This window comes from Pseudopipra pipra, chromosome 15, assembly GCF_036250125.1.
Source record: "Pseudopipra pipra isolate bDixPip1 chromosome 15, bDixPip1.hap1, whole genome shotgun sequence".
Classification (NCBI taxonomy): Eukaryota; Metazoa; Chordata; class Aves; order Passeriformes; family Pipridae; genus Pseudopipra; species Pseudopipra pipra.
In genome coordinates, this window is record NC_087563.1 from 2,705,506 (window position 1) to 2,733,018 (window position 27,513).

Consider the following 27,513-nt stretch of genomic DNA (forward strand, 5'->3'; position numbering starts at 1 on the left):
AGTCTAACACCGAAACAACACCAGCCAAAGGGGGTCTTGTCCACCTATTACAAGGTCCAAACACACAGCTTGGAGAAAAAACTATCGGGAAGGTTAAATCTCCAACCAAGCCCGTCATATACATCTCATTCTGAAAAAATTAAGATCCGCCCTCTCTAATTATTCCACGCATTCATTGAAAACACAGACCAGCATTAATAGCCCGAGGAGAGGAAAAAAAAAAACCAAACTCCAAGAGCCCCTTGCCGCCAGCAAGAGTTACGAAAGATTCAGAAAGAGGGTGTACGGGCTTACAGACCTGTGGTGCGTCGGGATCGGCGGGCGGCACTCCCGGGACGGCGCTGCTGCTCGGACTCGGCTTCTCGCAGGGCTCCCCGGCCACAAGCTCCTCCGCGGGCACGATGGGCAGCGGCGGCGGCGGCCAAGCGGCCTCGGGGGTGGCGCGGGGCGGCGCCGCCACGCACAGGTTGTAGGAGTAGGGCAAGGTGCCCTCGCAGAAGTCGGCCGGGAAGGCGGCGCCGGCCAGCGACAAGCGCTGCGCGCCCAGGCAGCGCAGCACGGCGGGCGGCCCGGCCCGCCGCAGCCGCGCCAGCACGGCCAGCGCCACGCTCAGCACCAACAGCGCCGACAGCAGCGCCAGCGCCAGCACCAGGTAGAACTGCAGCTCGCCCGCCGCCTCGGCGCCCGCCGCCCGCTCGCTCAGCTCCGGCAGCGCCTCCTGCAAGCTCTCGGCCAGCACCACGTGCAGCGTGGCCGTGGCCGACAGCGCCGGCTCGCCGTGGTCCTTCACCACGGCCACCAGGCGCTGCTTGGCCGGGTCCCTCTCCGACACGGCCCGCGCCGTGCGCACCTCGCCGCTCTGCAGCCCCACGCGGAACAGCGCCGGCTCCGACGCCTGCACCAGCTCGTACGACAGCCACGCGTTGCGCCCCGCGTCCGCGTCCACCGCCACCACCTTGCCCACCAGGTACCCGGACGACGCCGAACGCGGCACCACCTCGAAAGCCGAACCCACCGAGCCCGGGGCCGATCCCGACGCCGCCGGCGGGGGCGGGTAGAGCACCCGCGGCGCGTTGTCGTTCTGGTCGAGCACGAAGACGCGCACCGTGGCCGTCGAGCTGCGCGCCGGCGACCCGCCGTCCTGCGCCCGCACGGCCACCGAGAACTCGCGGCACTGCTCGTAGTCCAACGAGCGCTGCGCGTACACCGCGCCGCTCCGCGCCTCCACCGACACCAGCGGCGCCGCGCCCGCCGCGCCCGCGCTGCCGCCCGACAGCCAGTAGCTCACGCGCCCGTTCGCGCCCGCGTCCAAGTCCCGAGCCACAACGCGCAACACCAGCAAGCCCACCGCGTTGTTCTCCCGCACGTACGCGCTGTACGACGCCTCCTCGAACACCGGCGCGTTGTCGTTCACGTCCGACACCTCCAGCAACAGCTCCCTGCTGCTCCACAGCGCCGGCCTGCCCCGGTCCCGGGCCACCACCGTCACGCGGTGCTCGGACGCCTGCTCGCGGTCCAGCGCGCTCGCCGTCACCACCTTGTATGAGCCGCCCGACGACGCCACGATCGACAGCGGCGCCTCTCCCGACAGCTCGCACGACACCTCACCGTTCTCGCCGGAGTCCCGGTCCCGCACTTTCAGCAGGGCCACCACGGTGCCGGCTGGCGCGTCCTCTGGCACGGGGCTCGACAGTGACAGAATGGTGATCTCGGGCGCGTTGTCATTTTCATCTGTGACGTCTATCTGCACTTGACAATGACCGGTCAGACCACCACCGTCCCTCGCCTCAAGGGTGAAGCTGTATTTACTTTTCTCCTCGAAATCAAGGGGACCCACAGTCTTGATCTCGCCGCTCTCGCTGTCGACAGCAAACAACTCACGGATCCCGCCTGGGACGTTGCTGAAGGAGTAGGAGACCCGCCCATTGGACCCCGCGTCCGCATCCGTGGCCCGCACCTGCATCGCCAGCGACCCCACCGGCTGATTCTCTCCCACTCGCGCCTCGTAGACACTTTTACTGAACACGGGCGGGTTGTCGTTGGCGTCAGACACGTTCACACGAACCTGAACAGTCCCGGACATTGCAGGGTCCCCGCCATCCACTGCCGTCAGCACAAGTTCGAAGGAGCTCTGCTTCTCCCGATCCAACGCTTGCTCCAGCACTAATTCAGGCTGCTTCATTCCACCCGTGTTTTCTTTCAAGGCTAGACTGAAGGACGGATTGCTGCTGAGCTCATACGTCAGCAGCGAGTTGCTGCCCGCGTCCGCATCTTGGGCCATCTCCAGAGGAAAACGAGCACCTGGAAGTGACCATTCACCTATCTCGAGGTCCAAAACAGCCTTGCTAAAGGCTGGGGAGTTGTCATTCACATCCTGGATGGTCACGTCGACGTGGAAAACATTGAGCGGGTTGTGCACCAGCGCCTCGAAGCTGACCGAGCAGGACAACGACTCGCCGCACAGCTCCTCCCGGTCCAGCCTCTCGCTCACGTACAGGTTCCCGTTCCCCTCGCTCACCGTGAAGTATTGCTTGTCCGCGCTGAGCCGCAGCTTGCGCGCCGGCAGCTCGTCGGCGCTGAGCCCCAGGTCCCGGGCCAGCGGCCCCACCAGCGAGCCTCTGGGCAGCTCCTCGGCCATGGAGTAGCGGAGCCGCTCCGCCGCCGCCCGCCAGCACAGCCACAGCAGCACAGCGCCCAGCCCCAGCGCTCGCCCGCCGCCCGGCCCGCCGCTCGCCCTCCGCCCGCCCGACATCGCCCACGGCGCTCGCTCGCCGAGCTCGCAAGGCTCCTGCCGCTGCCCCGCCTCCCTCGCAGCCGCTCTGCGCAGCCCCAGCAGCGCCCGACAAAGCAAACCCGGCCCGCCGCCGCCTCCAACTCGCACGCCTCTGCTGCCCGCGCCGCCTCTCGCCTCTGCTGCCCGTGCCGCTGCCGCTCTGGCCCGCACTGCCCGCCCGAGCCAGCAGCCTGCGGGGACAGCACGCACAGGCGGCGGCGGCGGCGGCTCCAGCAACGCTCGGCGGCGGCCCAACAGCGGCACCCGGAGGCGCCGACACAACACTGCAGCCGCCTCACGGCCGCGCTCGGCGGGGACCAACTTTGGGCCGGGCTGGGGCTGCAACGGCCCTGGGGTCTCTCCCTCTTAAGCACTTGTTTAATTCGACTCCAAAAGAATTTGCAGCTCCGATTCTCTATTGAATGCTTTTGAGTCTCGCTGAATAGTCACAAGCAAAGATTCGTGGCACAGCAATACTTAAGGGAATTCCACAGCTCTTAATGAAATCATTGTACAACTATAAGATCAAGAAACTATATTAGGTATTGAAGACTTTAAGAGCTTTTTTGCACTCCGTCAGTTATTTGGAATTCTTGCATTCCTTCCACGGGGCCAATTACCGTGAAAAATAGATCAGCAATTGTTATATCTCTGTGCTAATATAGCAGAATAACACCCATTGTTTTGTGTCCCATTCATCAAAATTCCTTCTTTTGGGCCTCCATGTTTGAGAACACAACAATAGGAAAGTGCAAAGCCATTTCTGAGTCTTTCATAGAATCAAAGAAAAGATGTTCCACACAGGAATTTAACATGGCTCGTTATTGCTGCATGAATGTCACTGAAATTCAGGAAAATGAAAGCAGGATCACAGGTTACAGACCGCACAGGCCTTGACACCAGGCCTGTAATGTAACCACTGCCCAAACAAAACCACATGGACACACCTATTTTCTTGGTTCAAATCCAGTCTTTCAGCTTCCTCGCTCTACATTCTCTGTCTTTGGTGGCAACAAAGGAAACTGTTTTGCAACAAGTACACAAGAGGGTCACAGGGGATCTCAAACCAGAGACCCCAGCCACAGTCATTTCTTTGAACAACCTAAAAAACAAAATGCTTGGAACCACACGTGAGGGCCTCATCAAACTACTAGGACAAATAGAGCTTGACACATTTCTTCTATCCATTTCAAACTATTCCACTGGTTCTGTCTCTGGATAGACAGACTTCTTCCCTCTGTCATCACACAACAGGAAAGCAAATTTAGAAGACAGACACTGCTAACAGAAGAGTTGCATGCCCACCTTTCAGATCCCAAGGATCACAACACAGATGAAGGCACAGAGATTTTTCTGCTCAATGCATTATTTTGAACAGTTATGAAGTGTTATAAAGGGTATAAAACGCTGGCAGCTCATTCAGTGATCCAGTCATCAAAGTACCACTCAAAGGCAACATCCTCCTTCTCCAGCACAGAAATTTCTTGGAAGGTATGTGACTCTTGATGCAAAGTTTCCATCTGTGCTGACAACTGCCATTCACAGCAAACATCGTGAAGTGGAAAACCAAACTGGTGAACCCACAGCCTGCTCATTGGAACGTAAATGATGGAGCACCAAAACAAAAAGACACCTTCACACAATTTTCAGAGGCCATGAAGAAACCCTGGCAATCAGAAAGTGCTTCTCACACACAGCAATCCCAAGTCTCTCCTCAAACCCTTCACAAGTCACGGAATTATTACAGATCTTCAAAATTGGCAGAGAAACTCCACGAAAAGAAAAGTTCCTCAGACAGCTTCCCATTATCGTGGGTAATATTTGACTTCTGCACCTCTATATGTGACTACCAAGAGGATTTCTTCCAGTAACATTTTAAGAAAACACTTCTATTAAAAGGAAAAAAAGTAAGAATTTTACATCTGCAAAAAGGAATCAACATACCCTCTTCCAGATGATGCACTAACTGTAGGCACATAGTTCAGGTACTTAGTAGTAGGCAATGAATACAGAGTTGGCTCCTCCCAAAACTCCCTTTATTATGGCACTTGGCATAGGTACCTAATTGAACCATTCCTTAAAAATAATACAATAACCTGAAAACACACAGGAGGAACTTCCCAGGGCTCTCCATACAGCTGGAGTAAGATCTGTTAGGCCAAACTTACTGGGGAAAAAGAAAATCACATCCCATGATACTACAGCTGGGCACCGAACAGGGCAAAGAGCAAACCACAGCTCTTGTGTCCTTCAACAGACCTTCCCACACAGGTCACAGGACTCTTCTCTCCAGCCCTGCACAACTTGCACGCTGTTCTCTGACCCTCATCATTTGCAAGAATGTCTAATCAAAACTGCAGTTGGCCAGGCCAAATATCTTTAATATCCACCGTGACCAGGCCACCCACAGTTACCAGAAAGAGGAGTTGCATTTCTCTGCAAGGGTCAATAGCTTGTCATTTCAGATTAGCTCAACAGTAGTAGGTACACAAGAAGGGCATCTAGGTGGTAAAATGCCCACACAACACTCACCCAGGAGCTCACACCACAGCCCACAGCCACAGCTCCTCAATGTAATTTCTTTGTACAGTAAAAATAGGGAAAATGCCCAGAACCATGACTGTGGCCCTCATATAGTTACTAGGACAACCTGAACTACTACACTATTATTACATCTTTTGGACTTTTGAAATAAAACCACAGCAAACTTTTTCATCTGCCCTGTCTCTGCACAGACAGAATTTTTCACCCTGCCCAAAAGTTATGCCACAGGAAAGCAACCTTTGCAATCAGACACTGCAAAGTGTCTGAAAGAAAAACAGCACACACAACTTCTTCTTATCTGACAAGGATCACAGCACAGCTGCCCGTAAGAAATGTATGACTCCAAGTAAAGTAAACTACTCTCAAGTGCATAAGCCATGTGCAGCTGTGATAAGGGACCACTCATCACAGTATCAGCTCAAGTATCATTCTACTTCAGCACATGGGGAATTTGGAAGAGACCAGAGTCTCAAAATTTAAACTGACATTTACCTGAATGCTCAATAACTGCCATCCACAGGAAATACCTTGCAACAGGAAAGCAGACTGATGAACCCACAACTTAGTCGGATCCTGAGCAGTGGGATGTCAAAGATAAGACATCCGTAGATGCATTTTCAGAAGGTCATTGATAAACGCTGTGCATCAACAAAACACATGCCTTGTCTCTACCAGTACCTCCTCACACACAGCACCCCCAAGACCCTCCTCAAACTCTTCACAGCTCACATAATTTCACTCATCCCCACCATTTACAGCCAGACCCCACTCATAGGAAAGTTGCACAGACAACTTCTCTTTAACGTGGACAATATTTGATTTCACACCAAATGCATGTGACATGTAGCAGCATTTCTGCCAGTGACATCTTAAGGAAACACCTCTCTGAAAGTCCTTCTCTTTACAGCTGTAAAAACGAAAGGCGTGTGCGGGACAGTCAGACAAGGGTGACAGATCTGATCTCCCACGCATTATCTGATACAAAGGCCCACCTTCAGATCATGACAGCGAGCAAGGCAAGAAGGTAACCCCTGCAGAAAGGAAGGGATCACAACGTCCTCTTCTGGATTATGGCACTTATGGAAGGTACCTAATTCCGGTCTTAAGTAAGGAATGAATAGACAGGAGTGGGATCCCAAAGGTTACATTGTGGCACTTGTCATAAGTCCGTAATTAAGCTATTGGTGAAATTCATCACGACAGCCTGCACATACACAGGAAGAACCACCCCGTGCTCCCAAATCAGATTGATTACTATGTCGCCTCCACAAAAGTCTTTGAGAAGACTAAAGACACATTTTTGCCATTTTTCTTCACTGGGGACCACCATCGGACCACGGACTTGAGACAACTCTGCCATTTCCTCCACCATCCCTTTACATTACACACTTTCCCAAACAGCCACAACATTCGGGAGTTTCTTTCCTCTTCAGAGCAAGCAGACAGACATCACCAAGGGACTGCTAATTAACCGGCCTATTCCTCCACCAGGAGCACAAAGATAATGGCACGGACGAGTTACGAAACATTTCGTTGGTCTCTGCATTACCGTGGAGACACAGAAAGGCTGAGAAGAATAAAACAGATGTCGAGTGATGTTTCACACGGGGCCACTAAGTTCGGTTTCAAGAGAATCCCAACCTGCTCATGCACATGTGCTGTTAGAAAGACACCTGACCCTGCGAAAAACATAAATTCAATTTCCCAGTAATGCAGCACATCGGTGGAGAATACTTAACCCTGACAGGAATTCCACTTGTCGGGGGACAAAAGGAGAAAAGAAATGATGCTTTCGGAAAACCCTAAGCCTGGCAAAAAAGAACCTCCAGCCAAGAGCAGCCTCCCTTCTACTACTTCGCCCAACAACTCTGAGGTTGAGCACCGATCCCACGTCCCCTCACCGCAGCGAGAGGCACCAGCCCACAGCGTAGCAAAGAACGGTGCCTCTCCTTACTTGTCAGCAAATTTCCCTACGCAGGACACAGGCCACGGGGGAAAAAGGACAGAGGAACAGCAGAGGGAAGACCCGCAGACAGAGTTCGGCATGAGGAACTCACCGGGGGAGGGGCGGGGTCACTAGGTTGGGGCCCGGCAGGTTCCTCGACTCCGAGCAGCGGCGCGGGCTCGTCGGGCGGCGGCCGGGCCGGCAGGGTGTCGCAGCAGCTGGCGGCCGAGAAGCGGAGGTGGCTCTTGCGCGAGTCGGCCGTGAGAGACACGTCGTGCGAGTAGGAGTGCAGGAAGGCGCGCACGCCGTCGATGCCCACGAAGTGCGTGGCCGGCACGCCGCGCAAGGCGCCGCTGCCCGCCGCCAGCAGCTGCTGCTGCGAGCGCCGCCAGCGCCGCAGGCGCAGCGCCAGCAGCAGCAGCAGGAAGGCGACGAACAGGCACGACACGGCGGCCACGGCCAGCACCAGCCAGCGCGTCAGGCTGCCGCCCGCCTCGCCCGCCCCCGCCTCCGCCTCCGCCCGCGCCGCGCTGCCCAGCTCGGCCAGCAGCTCGGCCACGCTCTCGGCCAGCACCACGCTCAGCGTGGCCGTGGCCGACAGCGCCGGCCGCCCGTGGTCCTTCACCAGCACCACCAGGCTCTGGCGCGCCGCGTCGCGGGCCAGTGGCGAGCGCGCCGTGCGCACCTCGCCGCTGTGCAGCCCCACGCGGAACAGCCCCGGCTCCGTCGCCTTGGCCAGCTCGTACGACAGCCACGCGTTCTGACCCGCGTCCGCGTCCACCGCCACCACCTTGGCCACCAGCGCGCCGGCCTCGCTCGACCGCGCCGCCAGCTCCACGCCCGACCACACCGAGCCCGACAAAGCCCCCGCCGCCGGCGGGTACAGCACCTGCGGCGCGTTGTCGTTCTCGTCCACGATCACCAGCCGCACCGACACGTTGCTGCTCAGCGCCGGCGAGCCGCCGTCCTCCGCCCAAACCCACAGCCCCACCTCGCGCACCTCCTCGTAATCGAACGAGCGCAGCGCGTACAGCGCGCCCGTCTCCGCCTGCACCGACACGTACGACGACAGCGGCGAGCCCCGCACACCACCCTCCCCCAGCCGGTACCGCACGCGCGCGTTCTCCCCCCAGTCCGAGTCCGTCGCCCGCACCCGCAGCACCAGCAAGCCCGCCACGTTGTTCTCCCACAGACGAGCGCTGTAGCGCTCCTGCGAGAACACCGGCGCGTTGTCGTTCACGTCCAGCACCCGCACACACAGCACCCTGCTGCTCTGCAGCGACGGACGACCGCTGTCGGCCGCCCGCACCGTCACGTTGTACTCCGACTCCTGCTCCCGGTCCAGCTCTCTCGCCGTCACCACGCGGTAGTAGTCCTCGAGGGACCTCTCCAGCCTGAACGGGAGGCTTCCGTCGAGCGAGCAGCGCACCTCGCCATTGGCCCCCGAGTCCTCGTCCAGCACGTGCAGCAGGGCCACCACTGTCCCCGTCGGAGCATCCTCAGAAATCTCACTCAACGCCGACCGCACGGAAATCTCGGGCGCATTATCGTTTATGTCTGTCACCATGATTGTAGCTTTTGTCGTGTCGAAAAGTGCTCCACCATCATGTGCCTGAACCTCCAGTTCATATGAATCGCCTTCTTCATAGTCAAGGCTCTGCACTAACGTGATCACTCCCGTCTCAGAGTCGAGATGGAAAATCTGCGAGGCTTTCTCTGTGATTTTCTTCAACGCGTATCTCACGTGCCCGTTCAGACCCTCGTCGGGGTCGGTGGCCGTGACGGTGACGAGGGTGGAGCCCACGGGCACGTCCTCCGGCACACGCACCGTGTACTCCGCCTGGCTGAACACGGGCGCGTTGTCGTTCGCGTCCAGCACCGTCACGCGGATCCGCGCCGTGCCCGTCCGGGCCGGCTCGCCGCCGTCGCTCGCCCTCAGCACCAGCTCGTGAAACGCCGCCTCCTCCCGGTCCAGCGCCTTCGCCAGCACCAGCTCGGGACGCTGATCCCCGCCGGGGCCCGTCTGCACGGCCAGCGAGAAGTGCTCGTCGCCGCTCAGCTCGTAGCTCTGCAGGGAATTCTGTCCCGAGTCCGGGTCGTGAGCCTCAGCCAGTGGGAACCGCGATCCCAGGACTGTCGTCTCGCTCATTCTCTGTTCGAGCTCAATTTCTTTGAAGGTCGGGGCGTTGTCGTTAATGTCCGTGATTTCCACTTGGATTCCGTAAACTTTCATTTCCCCCTCCACTATCAGCTCACAGCGCAGCACGCATTGCTCCACATTCTCGCACAGCTGCTCCCTGTCGATCCTCTCAGCCGTCACTAAATGTCCCGTCTTCCCGTTCAAAGCAAAATACTGCGTCCTACCGACAGAGACAACACGGACGCCGCTGTCTCGGAGCGCCGGCATCTGCAGCCCCAGGTCCTTGGCCACGTCGCCCACGAACGAGCCCTTGGGCATCTCCTCGGGCACCGAGTAGCGCAGCTGCCCCCACGCCGCCTCCCAGGCCGCCAGCAGGACGCCCCAGAGCAGCACTCGCTGCCGCCGGCCCCAGCGCCTCCCCGCCGCGCACATCGCCGCCGCCGCACCGCCGGCACCGCAACACCGCCGGCAGATCCCGGCCACCGACCGCCGATCCGGCTCCTGCTCCTACTCCGGGACGCCTCTTCTGGCTCCTCCCTCTCGGTTTAGCAGGGCTCCGCACTGCGGGGAAGATCGCAGACCGCAATCCCGCCACCGATCCAGGAATCCAGCGATCCAGCGATCGAGCCGGGCCGCAGCGGGCGGGGCTGCAGCGCTCCGACCTTCCTCTCGTTCCTCTCGGTCAACAGCGGCGCCCGCAGCCTCCTCCCGGCACTGCACGCACCGAGCGCCAACGAGACGTGCCCACCCTGCCTTGAGCACGGGAAGCTCAAAAAGACGGGCACCATGGAGAGACATCGGTCCCGTGCAGCGCAAACCTCCTGCCTCGGCCTTTCTGCGGGAGATCTCTGCTTTGATCGTCTAAGCGATCACGATCCAGAGAAAGGCAGAGGCATCCTCTGCACTTGGTGTTTCTACTGCACGGGCAACTAATTATTTACTAATGACAATATATATAAATGAAATATTTTTTCTTATTTTAACTTCTCGATTACCGTTAGTCTTATCCTATTTGTTCAAAAGCAGGCTTTGAGATACATACCCCCAACATCCCGGATAGCCAGAGATATAAGGCTCATGCACACAAGTGGGACGGGAGCAATGGCATGCTTCTTAAAGTCACAGAGCTAATTGCTGCATGATTGAATTATCAATAGAAATAAAGATGCAGCTAATAATCTTAAAGGAAATTTGAAGGGCTTCAGAAGTTTCATCTCCCATCTAGGACAAAGTTAATGTTTCCTTAAATGATACACATCCACATTTAATCAAGTCATTTTACAGCCACAAGAAAGAGATTTCTTTTTCTCAGAAATCAATGTGTAAAGAATTGAAGTTTGTTAAGAAAGTATTCATCTAATTCTATCCTGTTCACGTTGGTACATGTTAGAAAAAAAAAAATAAAAAGATAAAACAGTAGAAGAAAAGTACAGCTAAGGACTGGAAACTCTGCTGACCGCGGAGACATATGTAAGTGGGCTTGATTCAAGTGGAAAATCTGTCGTTTGACCAACCTCCCTTACATTCGATTCTTGGATATTTTCATATCTCAGTTATCTACCCTTGTAAACAGTCAGAATTCTACAAAATTGCTGTTCCACATAAAACAGAGTTCTTCATAAACCCCAAACCCTTTAGGTAAAGAGGATGGGGAAAAGACAACTCTATGAAACAGAAAATACTTTACACTTTCACCTAGGTATGAAACAAAAATCATGAAGAGTAAACCAGAGAGAACTTACAGCCAGAAAGGAAAAAGGAAGCCAAGGCGTCCCACTACTGCATCCCCCAAAATAACGGGCGACATTCCCTTCCTTCTTTAGGGATAGACAACATATCTTTCCAACCATGGTTCCTTTGGAAGTCCAATACGTAACCCCCTCCCCCCTAGATATTTACGAACGGGTTTGTGTACAGCTATAAACCACTACCAAGTACACTCTGTCTGGAAAAAGCAGTGACGAAGGCAATAGCTCCCACACCAAGTGTCAGTGCTTATTCTTCCCGACTCCATTATGCAGAATCAGAGGATCTCCTTCTGTGGAGTGAAAACCCTCATTCGCTGTTCTGAACGAATAGGAATTTATAGAGTATAGCGTTGAACACATAACGTCTCAGCTGAACTTGAACACAGCTGTGACTAGCGAATAACCAAATCCTCTCCATGGAAGAGGCATAGCCTGCCCGTTCCTTAATTCAGTCATTCACACAGACACAGACTTGCACCTCACAACCATTCAACCCGCGGAAACACAGGGGAACACTGCTAGAAGCTCAAAGGAAAGTTGTAGTAAAAATTCTCAGGTGTAACTGAAGCTCTTATGAAGAAAAAACAAAATTCCGCCGCAACACGGCGACAAGGGGACTCTCTGCGTGGAGACCAGGCAAAGAAAGCGGGAGGGAAAGGACATATCGGAAAGCCTCAAAACAGAAGGAGTACGTGGATCTACAGACCTGCGGTGAGATAGGGTCGGCGGGCGGATCTCCCAGGACGGCGCTGCTGCTCGGGCTCGGCTTCTCGCGGGGCTCCCCGGCCACAAGCTCCTCCGCGGGCACGATGGGCAGCGGCGGCGGCGGCCAAGCGGCCTCGGGGTTGGCGCGGGGCGGCGCCGCCACGCACAGGTTGTAGGAGTAGGGCAAGGTGCCCTCGCAGAAGTCGGCCGGGAAGGCGGCGCCGGCCAGCGACAAGCGCTGCGCGCCCAGGCAGCGCAGCACGGCGGGCGGCCCGGCCCGCCGCAGCCGCGCCAGCACGGCCAGCGCCACGCTCAGCACCAACAGCGCCGACAGCAGCGCCAGCGCCAGCACCAGGTAGAACTGCAGCTCGCCCGCCGCCTCGGCGCCCGCCGCCCGCTCGCTCAGCTCCGGCAGCGCCTCCTGCAAGCTCTCGGCCAGCACCACGTGCAGCGTGGCCGTGGCCGACAGCGCCGGCTCGCCGTGGTCCTTCACCACGGCCACCAGGCGCTGCTTGGCCGCGTCCCTCTCCGACACGGCCCGCGCCGTGCGCACCTCGCCGCTCTGCAGCCCCACGCGGAACAGCGCCGGCTCCGACGCCTGCACCAGCTCGTACGACAGCCACGCGTTGCGCCCCGCGTCCGCGTCCACCGCCACCACCTTGCCCACCAGGTACCCGGACGACGCCGAACGCGGCACCACCTCGAAAGCCGAACCCACCGAGCCCAGGGCCGATGATCCCGACGCCGCCGGCGGGGGCGGGTAGAGCACCCGCGGCGCGTTGTCGTTCTGGTCGAGCACGAAGACGCGCACCGTGGCCGTCGAGCTGCGCGCCGGCGACCCGCCGTCCTGCGCCCGCACGGCCACCGAGAACTCGCGGCACTGCTCGTAGTCCAACGAGCGCTGCGCGTACACCGCGCCGCTCCGCGCCTCCACCGACACCAGCGGCGCCGCGCCCGCCGCGCCCGCGCTGCCGCCCGACAGCCAGTAGCTCACGCGCCCGTTCGCGCCCGCGTCCAAGTCCCGAGCCACAACGCGCAACACCAGCAAGCCCACCGCGTTGTTCTCCCGCACGTACGCGCTGTACGACGCCTCCTCGAACACCGGCGCGTTGTCGTTCACGTCCGACACCTCCAGCACCAGCTCCCTGCTGCTCCACAGCGCCGGGCTGCCCCGGTCCCGGGCCACCACCGTCACGCGGTGCTCGGACGCCTGCTCGCGGTCCAGCGCGCTCGCCGTCACCACCTTGAACGAGCCGCCCGACGACGCCACGATCGACAGCGGCGCCTCTCCCGACAGCTCGCACGACACCTCACCGTTCTCGCCGGAGTCCTGATCCCGAATTTTCAGCAGAGCCACCACGGTGCCGACCGGAGCGTCCTCGGGCACGGGGCTCGACAGCGACAGGATCTCGATGTCGGGCGCATTGTCATTCACGTCAAGCACCTCCACCTCCACCTTGCAGTGCGCCACCAGACCGCCACCGTCCTTTGCCTCCACGTCCAGGATGAAGGTCCTCATGTCCTCGAAATCCAGACCCTCCCGCAGCGTGATCGACCCAGTGTCTGCATCGACCACGAATGTCCGAAGCACCTTATCCGGCATTTCCCCGAATCTGTAAGTGATGTGGGCGTTGGTGCCGGCGTCGGCATCTGAGGCTGACACTTTCAATACCTCCGAACCTGGCAGCGTGTCCTCGCGAAGGCTTGTCTGGTATCGGTCCTGCGAGAACACGGGCGGGTTGTCATTGGCGTCCGTCACGTTGACACGAACCTGGACAGTCCCGGACCTCATGGGGTCCCCGCCATCAACCGCTGTCAGCACCAGCTCAAAGAAGCTCTGCTTCTCCCGGTCCAGCGCTCGCTCCAGCACTAATTCCGGCTTGCTTCCGTCCTGAGTGTCCTTCATGGCTAAAGAGAAGGACGGGTTGCTGCTGAGCTCGTAACTCAGCAGAGAGTTGCTACCCACGTCTGCATCTCGGGCCATCTCCAGAGGAAAACGAGTGCCGGGAGGGATCCATTCATCAATCTCAAGTTCCAAAACAGCCTTCCTGAAGGTAGGAGAGTTGTCATTCACATCCTCAATGGCCACCTCGACATGAAAAACGTTGAGCGGGTTGTGCACCAGCGCCTCGAAGCTGACCGAGCAGGACAACGACTCGCCGCACAGCTCCTCCCGGTCCAGCCTCTCGCTCACGTACAGGTTCCCGTTCCCCTCGCTCACCGTGAAGTATTGCTTGTCCGCGCTGAGCCGCAGCTTGCGCGTCGGCAGCTCGTCGGCGCTGAGCCCCAGGTCCCGGGCCAGCGGCCCCACCAGCGAGCCTCTGGGCAGCTCCTCGGGGATGGAGTAGCGGAGCCGCTCCGCCGCCGCCCGCCAGCACAGCCACAGCAGCACAGCGCCCAGCCCCAGCGCTCGCCCGCCGCCCGGCCCGCCGCTCGCCCTCCGCCCGCCCGACATCGCCCACAGCGCTCGCTCGCCGAGCTCGCAAGGCTCCTGCCGCTGCCCCGCCTCCCTCGCAGCCGCTCTGCGCAGCCCCAGCAGCGCCCGACAAAGCAAACCCGGCCCGCCGCCGCCTCCAACTCGCACGCCTCTGCTGCCCGCGCCGCCTCTCGCCTCTGCTGCCCGTGCCGCTGCCGCTCTGGCCCGCACTGCCCGCCCGAGCCAGCAGCCTGCGGGGACAGCACGCACAGGCGGCGGCGGCGGCGGCTCCAGCAACGCTCGGCGGCGGCCCAACAGCGGCACCCGGAGGCGCCGACACAACACTGCAGCCGCCTCACGGCCGCGCCCGAGGGGACCAACTTTGGGCCGGGCTGGGGCTGCAACGGCGATGGTGTCTCTCCTCGATTCCCATCAGCAATCAAAGCAGGACCTGCTTAATGTGCTTTCTAAGGCCTTTGGAACTGAGATGCGCTGTCAGGTGCTTTTAGGTCATTATCGCAGTGAATAGTCAGAAGCAAATATTCATAAATATTCATAGCAGAGTGATAAAGGAAGGAACTCAGCTGCTCTTAATAAAACCAGGCCCAACTATAGGACCAATAAACGATAATATAGGGAAGACTTCAAGACCAGTTTTGAACTGTATGTGATATCTTGAATTCTGCTGAATTCATTACCTGGGATGAATTAACCTGGCTGAATGGATCAGCCTAAAGCAATGGAAGCCATCTCTATGCTAAGGGAGCAGATTTAAGAGTTACTCTTTTGTTTGTGATTCTTGAAACATCCTTCTTTTAATCTCCATACTTGAGGGGCTGACAAGAGGAAAGTGCAAAGCCACACCAAGTCCTTCATAGATTCAAACAATGGTTTTGGTTGGAAGGGTTCTTTCAAGGTCATTGAAAGCATGCATTGCTCTAGCTGGTGTCTCACAAAAAGAGCTTAGAGGGGGTGAACCAGCCCATCACACTGTTTGCCTTATTACCTCTTATACTGTGCAAAATACAACCTTCTTTCTGAGCAGCACATGTCTTTTGTCAAATCATGTCCCATTTTACCACCCACCAGTAACCCCAAGTACTTCTCTGCAAAGCTGTTCCCAATGTCCAGCTCCCTACTGAAACTGCAGATTGCCCTGACCCAGGTGCAGGACCTTTCCCTTGGCCTTGTTGAACTTCAGGATGTTTTCACAGGCCCACTCCTCCAACCTATCAAGCTCTCTCTAGTTGGCATCTCTGCCCTCTCAGGAATCAACTCAGCTTGGTGTCAGCTGCACATTTGCTGAGGGTGTGCTCAATCCCATTGTCTATGAAGATACTAAACAGTACTGCTCCCAGGAAGGACCCTTGAGGGACAAGTTGCAGGTTTGCACTTGGACATTCAGCTGTTGTCTAGAACTGCTTCAAGGTGACTATCCAGCCAGTTCCTCATCCATTTAACAGTCTCCAGATGAGTGTCCAGCATGTTCTGGGCAACTGTGGGAGAGACACTCTGCACATATTCTCCCACTGGCCTCTGGCCTTGGCTTCACTGGGTGACCACTCTGCCCTTGGAGGATTGCAGTAGAGGTGGTTTTGCACTGTTACACTACAGACAAGTGTGCCTGGGTGAGCACATCTGCCTGTGAAAGCTTTCCCTTCACAGCTGTAAACATCACAGGTATGTAGAGGAACTGCACCTGCACTGGGACAGCTGGAAGAGAAGTGCCCTTCCACATAAGAGCAGACAGCCTGAGGTTGAGCTCATGACACCAAGAAAGGCAAGAGTTGGGAACAAACAGAAAGGAACAGATCAGGTGTAACAATATTTCATAGGCCTCACTTACTGTGCTGAAGCAGCTCAGATTACATGGTACCCCATCAGGTACATGCAGGTACCTGTGACACATGATAAGAAAAGTAATGGCCATGTCTGTCTACAACCTCACACACAGAGCTCTCCTGTCTTCTCTTTGCTGCTACACAACTGGCAGCTTTGCTTGTGACCCTCTCACCGTTGGCAAAATTTACCATGAGATGATAATGCACTACAAGAACACCAAGAAAGGAGGGACATTTGCCTGCTCACCACCATTCTGAGAAGAAATGGAAGGATTCTAAAGCCTGAAAATTACAAACCACCAAAATAAAAGAGGAGTGGTCATCCAACAGAGAACAACTCATCAAAGGAATGACTAAGAGTGAATCTTCTGCCTTCTTTTACCACAAACACTGTTCCACACACTTACAGCTTCTGCTAAGGTCTTCTTTACAACTATTTGTCCTGACAGTAACAAAACTCACAGACACCTTCACATCTCTAGCCTTTCACACCTGCTGTAGCATGAACAAGAGGCACAAACACACCATGCATTGCTGAATGAAGCAATGGTGATAAATACAAGGAAACCTTCTGACATGTCAAACTTAGAAACAAAATCCAAAACTGTAAATCAGAGAACCAAGGCAGTAACGCATCAGAATACAAGGGGTGATCAGAGAATCTCACTGGGAAATCTTCTGGGTCTTCACTGGAATTCATCTCTGCAAGCACTTGGAAGTCACTGAGATCTCAACTTGCAAGTGCAGCCCTAACATCTTACACCAGACTACCTAGTTATGGGATTCATTTTAAGAAAGAGTCATCAGCTCTCAGCAATTCTACTTTGTGGCCTGCTCACCTCCCACAAATATCAAGCACTTCATCATGAGCAACTTTCTCAAGATTAACCTTCAGAGAAATTACAACACATTCCCTTTTTGCTTTCTCTTCATATTCCTCACACACAAAATTCTGCCCGAGGTGGCTGAAGGAAGCATTTGTTGCCAAACCACAGACACAGTTTCAAAGGCAGAAGCACTGACCAGAAATGGGTAAAAAGACCACGACCTTGCAGGAAACCAAGTCCTGAAAGAAAGTCTGATTGCAACTATGAAGAAACTCTACAGCACTCTGCTCTGCAGAGATACCAATGGATAATCAAATTTTCACATATGAATTATCATGTGTTCTACACATCCATCATGGTTCTCTAATGCACAGTTTTCCAGAAAATGCTCAATTGCTGGAGTACTGTCACTGCCTTGCAGAACAGGGATACCAGGATCATATAAAACATGGCACAGACCTTGGTAGCAGGCATGAAATCAAACCATTGACCAGTAAAACCCACACTGACCCAACCATTTTCCTCATTCAAGTTCAGCCTCTCCATTTCCTGGCTCTGCATTCACAGCCTTGGGTTGCACCGTGGACAATACCCAACTTCTGACTACATGGCAGCCCCAGGGAAAAGAGCATTTCATTCAGTCCCATGTTAGAGAAACAGATATTCATCAAAGTGTTTGTCTTAGTCGAGGTCCACCCACAGGATATGGAGAAGAACTTCTCTCCCACCCTGACAATCACAAGATATCTTTTGGTGTTTCACACTGAATCACAGAATCAAAGGTTGGGAGAGACCTTCAAGATCATGGAGATCCAACCCTCAGCCCAGCACTACCATAATCACCCCTAAACCATATGCCCAAGTGCCACATCCAAAGATCTCTCCAACACTTCCAGAGAGAGTGACTCCATCACCTCCCTGGTCAAGTTATTTCAGTACCTGATGACTCTTTCAGAGAAACAAACAAACAAAGAAAATCAAATGTCTAATATGGATCTCCCATGGTGCAGCTTAAGACCATTTTCTGTTCTTCTTTCCCTTAAGACACGGAAGGAAACCAACCTCCACCTCAGTACAACCATTTTTCAAGTAGTTTGGTTGGAAGGGTTCTTTCAAGGTCATTCAATCCCCAGCTCTACCATGGGCAGGAACACTTTCCACTGGACTAAAACACTCAAAACCTCATCCAACCTCATCAAAACCTCACCCAACCAGAGAAATGAGGTGCTCCCTGAGCTTCCTCTTCTCCATACTAAATAACTCCTGTTAGTTCAGGGGAACCGAGATATCTGAGCTGCTCCTCAGAAGCCTCAACAGCTTTGGTTTGTTCACAGCATTGCCAGGCACAAGGAGGACCAGCTTTACTCCTTGACACAAAGCAAACAAACAAATAAACCACAACAAGAATGAAAAACCACCAGAAGTGTCTGAACCACAGATTCACATTTCAGATTGTGTCAGCTCTGGTAGGAACACAAAGGAAACTGGTTGGTAGGAAGCACACAGGAGGCTCACACAGGAGATCACAGCATAGACCCCAGACACACTCATGTCTTTGGCAGTGGGAAAACAAACAAGTTTGGAATCACAGCTGTGGCCTCATCCAACAACTGGATCAAACTGGACCTTTATACCTTTCTTTTAGCCACTTCACACTGTGCCAGAGTGAACTGCACCAGCCTTTTCTCTGGGCAAACAGAACTCTTTTCCCCATCCAAAAACCACACCACAGGAAAGTTAAATCTGCAGACACACACCAGTACAAGAAAAGTTGCACACACAACTTCTTAGATCCCAAGCATCACTAAAAGATTATTCTGCTCATTCCAATAATTTGAATAACTTTAAAATGTTATACAGATCAAAAGCAATCAGCAGCTCAGTTAAAAACCCAGTCATCAAATATCAGCTCAGAGGGAACAACACACATGGGCTCTTTGAAAGCTCTACCACTCATACTGTAAGATGTGCTCAACCCAAAACTTGGCCATTTGAGTCCAAACCGTGCAATATCAAAAATAAGACCCTTTCTGACTTATTTTCATAAGGTATAGTTTCAACTCTGGGAATCAGCAAAACACAGGCCATGTCTCCACCAGCACCTCCTCACACACAACACACCCAACCCTCTCCTCAAACTCTTCACAGCTCACATGGTTATCAGATCTCCAAGACTGACAGAAAGACCTCCCCAAAAAGGAAATATTTCTCAGACAATGTCTCCTTACTGTGGATATTATTTGACTTCTCACCCTTGGTGTGTGACAGGCAAGAGCATTTCTTACAGTGACAGTTGAAAGAAACATGTCTTGAAAGCCTTTCTCTTTCCAGCTGTAAACAGGAAAGGCAACAAATGTAACAGGCAGGCAAATAGGACAGATCTGATTTTACACACTGTATCAGAGATTAAGGCCCATCTTGAGATCCTCAAAACAGAAAGGCAGATAGTTAACTCCTGCAGAAATTAAGACCACAACACTCTTTTAGATTATGTAACTAAGAGTAGGAGACTAATTCAGTTGTTTATGAGGAACTGAACACACAGATTGCTCTTCCCAAAGCTTCCACATGACCTTTCTCATAATTACATAATTAAGTTTTGCACTTACACAATTATGACAACATAAAAACACAAACAAACCCCCCCCCAGGGCTCTCCATGCATCAGGAATACGTCTTCCTGCCAAACAATTTGGGAAGGAAATCCCCACATTGCAAGGTACTACAGGTGGGTAATGAACCCAAAACCAAGAAAAGCATTCCCTTGTGTCCTTCAACAGACCCTCCTGCGCTCGCAGGACTCAAATCCTCAACCCATCACATTATCCAGGATGCTCTTTGAACCATCTAATTTACAAGCACATGGCACATAAGGCCCAGTTTATCAGACCATTTCTCTTCAATCCACCCACTTCACATAGATATCTTTACACTTCTGCATAAAGATACATTTGTCTGCTCACTGATCTTCTGTGAAGAAACCTCAAAGTTCTAAAAGGAAAAGAGGAGCAGTGCTCCAGTGAATGTATGCAGACATTCACAGTGGGTCAGTGAAGGTCTGCATAGGGGCAATCACCCTCTCCTTACATCTCCCCCTGCACCTTGAGTCTCTGCCCGCACACCCACACAAGGCTCTTGCCATGACATGTCTTTTATAGCCAAGGCACATCTAGCCCCATTTCACATGGCTCAACCTCAAAAGACAAGAAATCAGCAAAACACCCCTGCCATTTCCTCCTGTATTTCCTCTTCCACATGCAGTACCCACAACTCCTTTTAACCAGTCACAGCTTTCAACCCAATCCTTCATCTTCATAACAGGCAGACAGACATGATCAAGGGACCAGTTGTTGCCCATCCCATTTCCATACCAGAAACACAGAGAGCAAAGTATGGATCAATGCAAAGACATTTCCTATTGACCTCCATTATGTATTATTGAGACACATGAAGGCTACAAGACTACAAATTCTGAGCAGCAGAGTTACATACGGTAAAGTCAATATTGCAGTCCAGAGCACCTCACCCAAATCAAGGGCATGTGCCGTTGGGAAAACACCTGAACGTGCAAATAACACAAACTACAATTTGCTAGTAAGGCAATACATCTATACAGAAGACCAAGGACTGAAAGGAACACGGGTGTTACACGTCAGGGCCCAGAAAGGATTTGGCGCATGCTGAAAGCACAAAGCATCACTGAAACTTCCAGCCACCATTAGACTCACTACACCCGCCTCCCCAGCAACCTGGAGCACCGAGCAAGGACCCAACGTCCACCTCCCACCAGCCAACAGAGTGTCAATGCAGGAACCTCTGCCAGGTTTGTCAGCAAACTTCCGTACACAGAGAACAAAGTACGGCGGGGAAAGAGCAGCAGAGCCGAAGGAGAAGCTTCGCAGAAACAGTTTGGCCAGAGGAACTCACCGGGAGAGGGGCGGGGTCCGCCTGCTGGGCACCGGCAGGTTCCTCGTCTCCGAGCAGCGGCGCGGGCTCGTCGGGCGGCGGCCGGGCCGGCAGGGTGTCGCAGCAGCTGGCGGCCGAGAAGCGGAGGTGGCTCTTGCGCGAGTCGGCCGTGAGAGACACGTCGTGCGAGTAGGAGTGCAGGAAGGCGCGCACGCCGTCGATGCCCACGAAGTGCGTGGCCGGCACGCCGCGCAAGGCGCCGCTGCCCGCCGCCAGCAGCTGCTGCTGCGAGCGCCGCCAGCGCCGCAGGCGCAGCGCCAGCAGCAGCAGCAGGAAGGCGACGAACAGGCACGACACGGCGGCCACGGCCAGCACCAGCCAGCGCGTCAGGCTGCCGCCCGCCTCGCCCGCCCCCGCCTCCGCCTCCGCCCGCGCCGCGCTGCCCAGCTCGGCCAGCAGCTCGGCCACGCTCTCGGCCAGCACCACGCTCAGCGTGGCCGTGGCCGACAGCGCCGGCCGCCCGTGGTCCTTCACCAGCACCACCAGGCTCTGGCGCGCCGCGTCGCGGGCCAGTGGCGAGCGCGCCGTGCGCACCTCGCCGCTGTGCAGCCCCACGCGGAACAGCCCCGGCTCCGTCGCCTTGGCCAGCTCGTACGACAGCCACGCGTTCTGACCCGCGTCCGCGTCCACCGCCACCACCTTGGCCACCAGCGCGCCGGCCTCGCTCGACCGCGCCGCCAGCTCCACGCCCGACCACACCGAGCCCGACAAAGCCCCCGCCGGCGGCGGGTACAGCACCTGCGGCGCGTTGTCGTTCTCGTCCACGATCACCAGCCGCACCGACACGTTGCTGCTCAGCGCCGGCGAGCCGCCGTCCTCCGCCCAAACCCACAGCCCCACCTCGCGCACCTCCTCGTAATCGAACGAGCGCAGCGCGTACAGCGCGCCCGTCTCCGCCTGCACCGACACGTACGACGACAGCGGCGAGCCCCGCACACCACCCTCCCCCAGCCGGTACCGCACGCGCGCGTTCTCCCCCCAGTCCGAGTCCGTCGCCCGCACCCGCAGCACCAGCAAGCCCGCCACGTTGTTCTCCGGCAGACGAGCGCTGTAGCGCTCCTGCGAGAACACCGGCGCGTTGTCGTTCACGTCCAGCACCCGCACACACAGCACCCTGCTGCTCTGCAGCGACGGACGACCGCCGTCGGCCGCCCGCACCGTCACGTTGTACTCCGACTCCTGCTCCCGGTCCAGCTCTCTCGCCGTCACCACGCGGTAGTAGCTGCCCTGTGTGCTCTCCAGCCGGAACGGAAGGCTCCCGTCGAGGGAGCAGCGCACCTCGCCGTTGGCTCCCGAGTCCTGGTCCTGCACGTGCAGCAGGGCCACCACTGTCCCCGAAGGGGCATCCTCAGAAATCTCACTCAGCGCCGATCTCACAGAAATTTCGGGCGCATTGTCGTTTATGTCTGTCACAGTGACCGCGACTTTTGTTGTATCAAAAAGACCACCCCCATCACGTGCCTGCAGCTCCAGTTCGTAGTAGTCGCCTTCCTCAAAGTCCAGGCTCTGCACGAGCGTGATCGCTCCTGTCTCAGAGTCCAGATGGAAAATATCCGATGCCATGTCCGTCGCTTTCTTCACCGAATATTTCACGTGCCCATTCAAGCCCTCGTCGGGGTCGGTGGCCATGACAGTGACGAGGACGGAGCCCACAGGCACGTCCTCCGGCACACGCACCGTGTACTCCGCCTGGCTGAACACGGGCGCGTTGTCGTTCACGTCCAGCACCGTCACGCGGATCCGCGCCGTGCCCGTCCGGGCCGGCTCGCCGCCGTCGCTCGCCCTCAGCACCAGCTCGTGAAACGCCGCCTCCTCCCGGTCCAGCGCCTTCGCCAGCACCAGCTCGGGACGCTGATCCCCGCCGGGGCCCGTCTGCACGGCCAGCGAGAAGTGCTCGTCGCCACTCAGCTCGTAGCTCTGCAGGGAATTCTGTCCAGAGTCCGGATCGTGAGCGTCTGGGAGGGGAAACCGCGATGCCGGGGCTGTCATCTCGCTTATCCTCTCCTCCAGTTCGATTTCTTTGAAGCTGGGTGCGTTATCGTTAATGTCCGTGATTTCTACCTCGATTTCATAAACCTTCATTTGCCCCTCCACTATCAGCTCACAGCGCAGCACGCATTGCTCCACCAGCCGGCACAGCTGCTCTCTGTCGATCCTCTCGGCCGTCACTAAATGTCCCGTCTTCCCGTTCAAAGCAAAATACTGCCTCCTACCTCCGGTGACAACGCGGGCGCCACGGTCTGGGAGCGCCGGCATCTGCAGCCCCAGGTCTTTGGCCACGTCGCCCACGAACGAGCCCTTGGGCATCTCCTCGGGCACCGAGTAGCGCAGCTGCCCCCACGCCGCCTCCCAGGCCGCCAGCAGGACGCCCCACAGCAGCACTCGCTGCCACCGGCCCCAGCGCCTCCCCGCCGCGCACATCGCCGCCGCCGCACCGCCGGCACCGCAACACCGCCGGCAGATCCCCGCCGCCGATCGCCGATTCGGCTCCCGCTCCGGCTCCGACTTGCCACTCCCGGGCGGTGCCGACCGCCCCTCTGCCTCGCTATAGCACGGCTCCGCACCGCGGGAGAGATCGGAAACAGACCGCTTCCCGATCCAGGAATCCAGCGATCCAGCGATCCAGCGATCGAGCCGGGCCGCAGCGGGCGGGGCTGCAGCGCTCCGACCTTCCTCTCGCTCCTCTCGGTCAACAGCGGCGCCCGCAGCCTCCTCCCGGCACTGCACGCACCGAGCGCCAACGAGACATGCCCGCCCTGCCTTGAGCACGGGAAGCTCAAAAATACGGGACGTTCGTCACGAAAATGTCGGGTCCAGTACAGTGGAGACCTGGCGTTATGTTCTTTCTACCGCACGGGAAAATATTTATGAGATTGTGATAATCTATAGATACAAAGTTCTTTTAATATGGCGTGCAGAGTATTACGAATCTACTGTTCCATGATAGGAAAGCACAGTATCCCCCCTGCAACTGCAGAGCTTTTTGTGTCAGTCGTCCTCTAGTTTTTCCTCTCCGAGCGTCAACACTCGAACACATCCAGTCACGGTAGATTCCCAGGCCCGAGCAATTGCACAGAGCAGGGATGAAGATTCCTCTCCAAAAGCAGCCATTCTGAAGGGCTGCCCTTCCCTCTCTGCTTTTTTACTTTTCACTTGCACGTCCGAGGCTGCTCTGAATCAGCCTGCATTGCTCTCCTCCAAACAGTACTTCCCAATTTTTTCATTACATCCTAAATGTAACGCTCTGCTTTTGTATACAGCTTAGTGCTCCATAACTGATCACAGCCTTAGCGAGAGATGCTATCAAGCATTTCTTAGATCACATTTAATCTATTTCTAGAAATCAGCTGAGGAACGGTAAATAAACCACCAAATTCTGAATGAGAAATAATCGCAGAAACAGAAAAAAAGAAATAAAGCTCTGATAAAATAAACTGATCTCACTACAACTTGCCTTTTCTGTAGCCCACTTACAACAAAAAATGGGACGGCACAGGGTGGAAGGTAAGCATATTCCTTAGGGAAGAACAACTCCCACTTCCTCTAGCAAGTTTCCTTAACATTCCAAAATAGCAAACAAACAAGTCGCAGTGCATCTACACGGCAAAGAATGATCAGGAGGGAAAAATCTCATTACTGAGCGTCAATCACATTGCCAACTCCACCATGTGGAATTAGCAGATCACTTCCTAAGCTCTGAGTATCCACCTTCACCGTTATTAACCCATATTATTTCACACAACACAAGGTTTGCAGATAAACGTGAGCAATTGAAGAAAGAGGTGCTGTCGCTACGTTACTGCGCTGAGAGGAAAATTTGAAAAAAGCAGAACGCAGAAGCAGATCTTTACAAGTCCTCTACGGTTTTATGCAGCATAAGTTGAAAGACAACAACCTCCCAACTGAGCCGACATCTGCAAGAGCTCATGAGGCAGGAAGTGCCGGTTGGCAACGCCTGATGCCTAAAACGGGGCGGAGTTATTACTCGCGTCTGTGGAAACAGCGACCGGCACTAACTTGCACCAGAACAGACACAAACCCCTAGAGCCCACTGCCACCTGCATACCCTTAGGAAAACGTCACAAGGAGGGAGTGAAGGGGCTTACAGACCTGTGGTGCGTCGGGGTCGGCAGGCGGCTCTCCCGCGACGGCGCTGCTGCTCGGACTCGGCTTCTCGCAGGGCTCCCCGGCCACAGGCTCCTCCGCGGGCACGATGGGCAGCGGCGGCGGCGGCCAAGCGGCCTCGGGGTTGGCGCGGGGCGGCGCCGCCACGCACAGGTTGTAGGAGTAGGGCAAGGTGCCCTCGCAGAAGTCGGCCGGGAAGGCGGCGCCGGCCAGCGACAAGCGCTGCGCGCCCAGGCAGCGCAGCACGGCGGGCGGCCCGGCCCGCCGCAGCCGCGCCAGCACGGCCAGCGCCACGCTCAGCACCAACAGCGCCGACAGCAGCGCCAGCGCCAGCACCAGGTAGAACTGCAGCTCGCCCGCCGCCTCGGCGCCCGCCGCCCGCTCGCTCAGCTCCGGCAGCGCCTCCTGCAAGCTCTCGGCCAGCACCACGTGCAGCGTGGCCGTGGCCGACAGCGCCGGCTCGCCGTGGTCCTTCACCACGGCCACCAGGCGCTGCTTGGCCGCGTCCCTCTCCGACACGGCCCGCGCCGTGCGCACCTCGCCGCTCTGCAGCCCCACGCGGAACAGCGCCGGCTCCGACGCCTGCACCAGCTCGTACGACAGCCACGCGTTGCGCCCCGCGTCCGCGTCCACCGCCACCACCTTGCCCACCAGGTACCCGGACGACGCCGAACGCGGCACCACCTCGAAAGCCGAACCCACCGAGCCCGGGGATGATCCCGACGCCGCCGGCGGGGGCGGGTAGAGCACCCGCGGCGCGTTGTCGTTCTGGTCGAGCACGAAGACGCGCACCGTGGCCGTCGAGCTGCGCGCCGGCGACCCGCCGTCCTGCGCCCGCACGGCCACCGAGAACTCGCGGCACTGCTCGTAGTCCAACGAGCGCTGCGCGTACACCGCGCCGCTCCGCGCCTCCACCGACACCAGCGGCGCCGCGCCCGCCGCGCCCGCGCTGCCGCCCGACAGCCAGTAGCTCACGCGCCCGTTCGCGCCCGCGTCCAAGTCCCGAGCCACAACGCGCAACACCAGCAAGCCCACCGCGTTGTTCTCCCGCACGTACGCGCTGTACGACGCCTCCTCGAACACCGGCGCGTTGTCGTTCACGTCCGACACTTCCAGCACCAGCTCCCTGCTGCTCGATAGCGCCGGGCTGCCCCGGTCCCGGGCCACCACCGTCACGCGGTGCTCGGACGCCTGCTCGCGGTCCAGCGCGCTCGCCGTCACCACCTTGTATGAGCCGCCCGACGACGCCACGATCGACAGCGGCGCCTCTCCCGACAGCTCGCACGACACCTCACCGTTCTCGACGGAGTCCGGGTCATGGACGTTGAGCAGGGCCACCACAGTGCCGACTGGTGCGTCCTCAGGTACGGGGCTGGACAGTGACAGAATGGTGATCTCGGGTGCGTTGTCGTTCTCGTCCGTGATGTCTATCTGCACTTGGCAGTGTCCCATGAGCCCACCCCCGTCCCTCGCTTCCAGACCGAAGCTGTATTTATTCGTCTGCTCGAAATCGAGGGGCCCCGCAGTCTTGATCTCTCCACTCTCTTGGTCGACAGAGAAGAACTCGCGGATTCCGGCCGGGACGTTGACAAAGGAGTAGGAGACCCGCCCATTGGAGCCCGCGTCCGCATCCGTGGCCCGCACCTGCAGCACCAGCGACCCCGCCGGCAGATTCTCTGCCACTCGCGCCTCGTAAACTCTTTTGCTGAACACGGGCGGGTTGTCGTTGGCGTCCGTCACGTTGACACGAACCTGGACAGTCCCGGACCTCGCTGGGTCTCCGCCATCCACTGCCGTCAACACCAGCTCAATAGAGCTCTGCTTCTCCCGGTCCAACGCTCTCTCCAGCACTAATTCAGGCTGCTTTTTTCCACCCGGAATTTCCTCCACGGCCAGACTGAAGGACGGGTTGCTGCTGAGTTGATAAGTAATCAGGGAATTACTTCCCACGTCCGCATCTTGGGCCATCTCCAGAGGAAAACGAGCACTGGGAGAAATTAATTCACCGATCTCGATTTCCAGAGCATCCTTGCTGAAGACCGGGGAGTTGTCATTCACGTCCTCAATGGCCACCTCGACATGAAAAACGTTGAGCGGGTTGTGCACCAGCGCCTCGAAGCTGACCGAGCAGGACAACGACTCGCCGCACAGCTCCTCCCGGTCCAGCCTCTCGCTCACGTACAGGTTCCCGTTCTCCTCGCTCACCGTGAAGTATTTCAGCTGCTTTTTGCCGGCAGACGCCACCCGCAGCTTGCGCGCCGGCAGCTCGTCGGCGCTGAGCCCCAGGTCCCGGGCCAGCGGCCCCACCAGCGAGCCTCTGGGCAGCTCCTCGGGGATGGAGTAGCGGAGCCGCTCCGCCGCCGCCCGCCAGCACAGCCACAGCAGCACAGCGCCCAGCCCCAGCGCTCGCCCGCCGCCCGGCCCGCCGCTCGCCCTCCGCCCGCCCGACATCGCCCACGGCGCTCGCTCGCCGAGCTCGCAAG

General features: G+C 56.8%; 1 protein-coding gene across 1 annotated transcript in view; it reads right to left on the reverse strand.

Annotated features, from left to right (window-relative positions):
* The window catches only part of LOC135422809 (uncharacterized), a 64,712-nt gene extending 50,081 nt beyond the window's left edge, over nucleotides 1-14,631 (reverse strand). Inside the window, 4 exon segments of the mRNA XM_064672316.1 lie at nucleotides 247-3,112; nucleotides 7,375-9,909; nucleotides 9,984-10,151; nucleotides 11,857-14,631. Of these exon segments, the coding sequence (XP_064528386.1) occupies nucleotides 247-3,112; nucleotides 7,375-9,909; nucleotides 9,984-10,151; nucleotides 11,857-14,310 (8,023 nt within the window). The 5' untranslated portion in view covers nucleotides 14,311-14,631.
* Nucleotides 14,632-27,513: the final 12,882 nt, after the last annotated feature.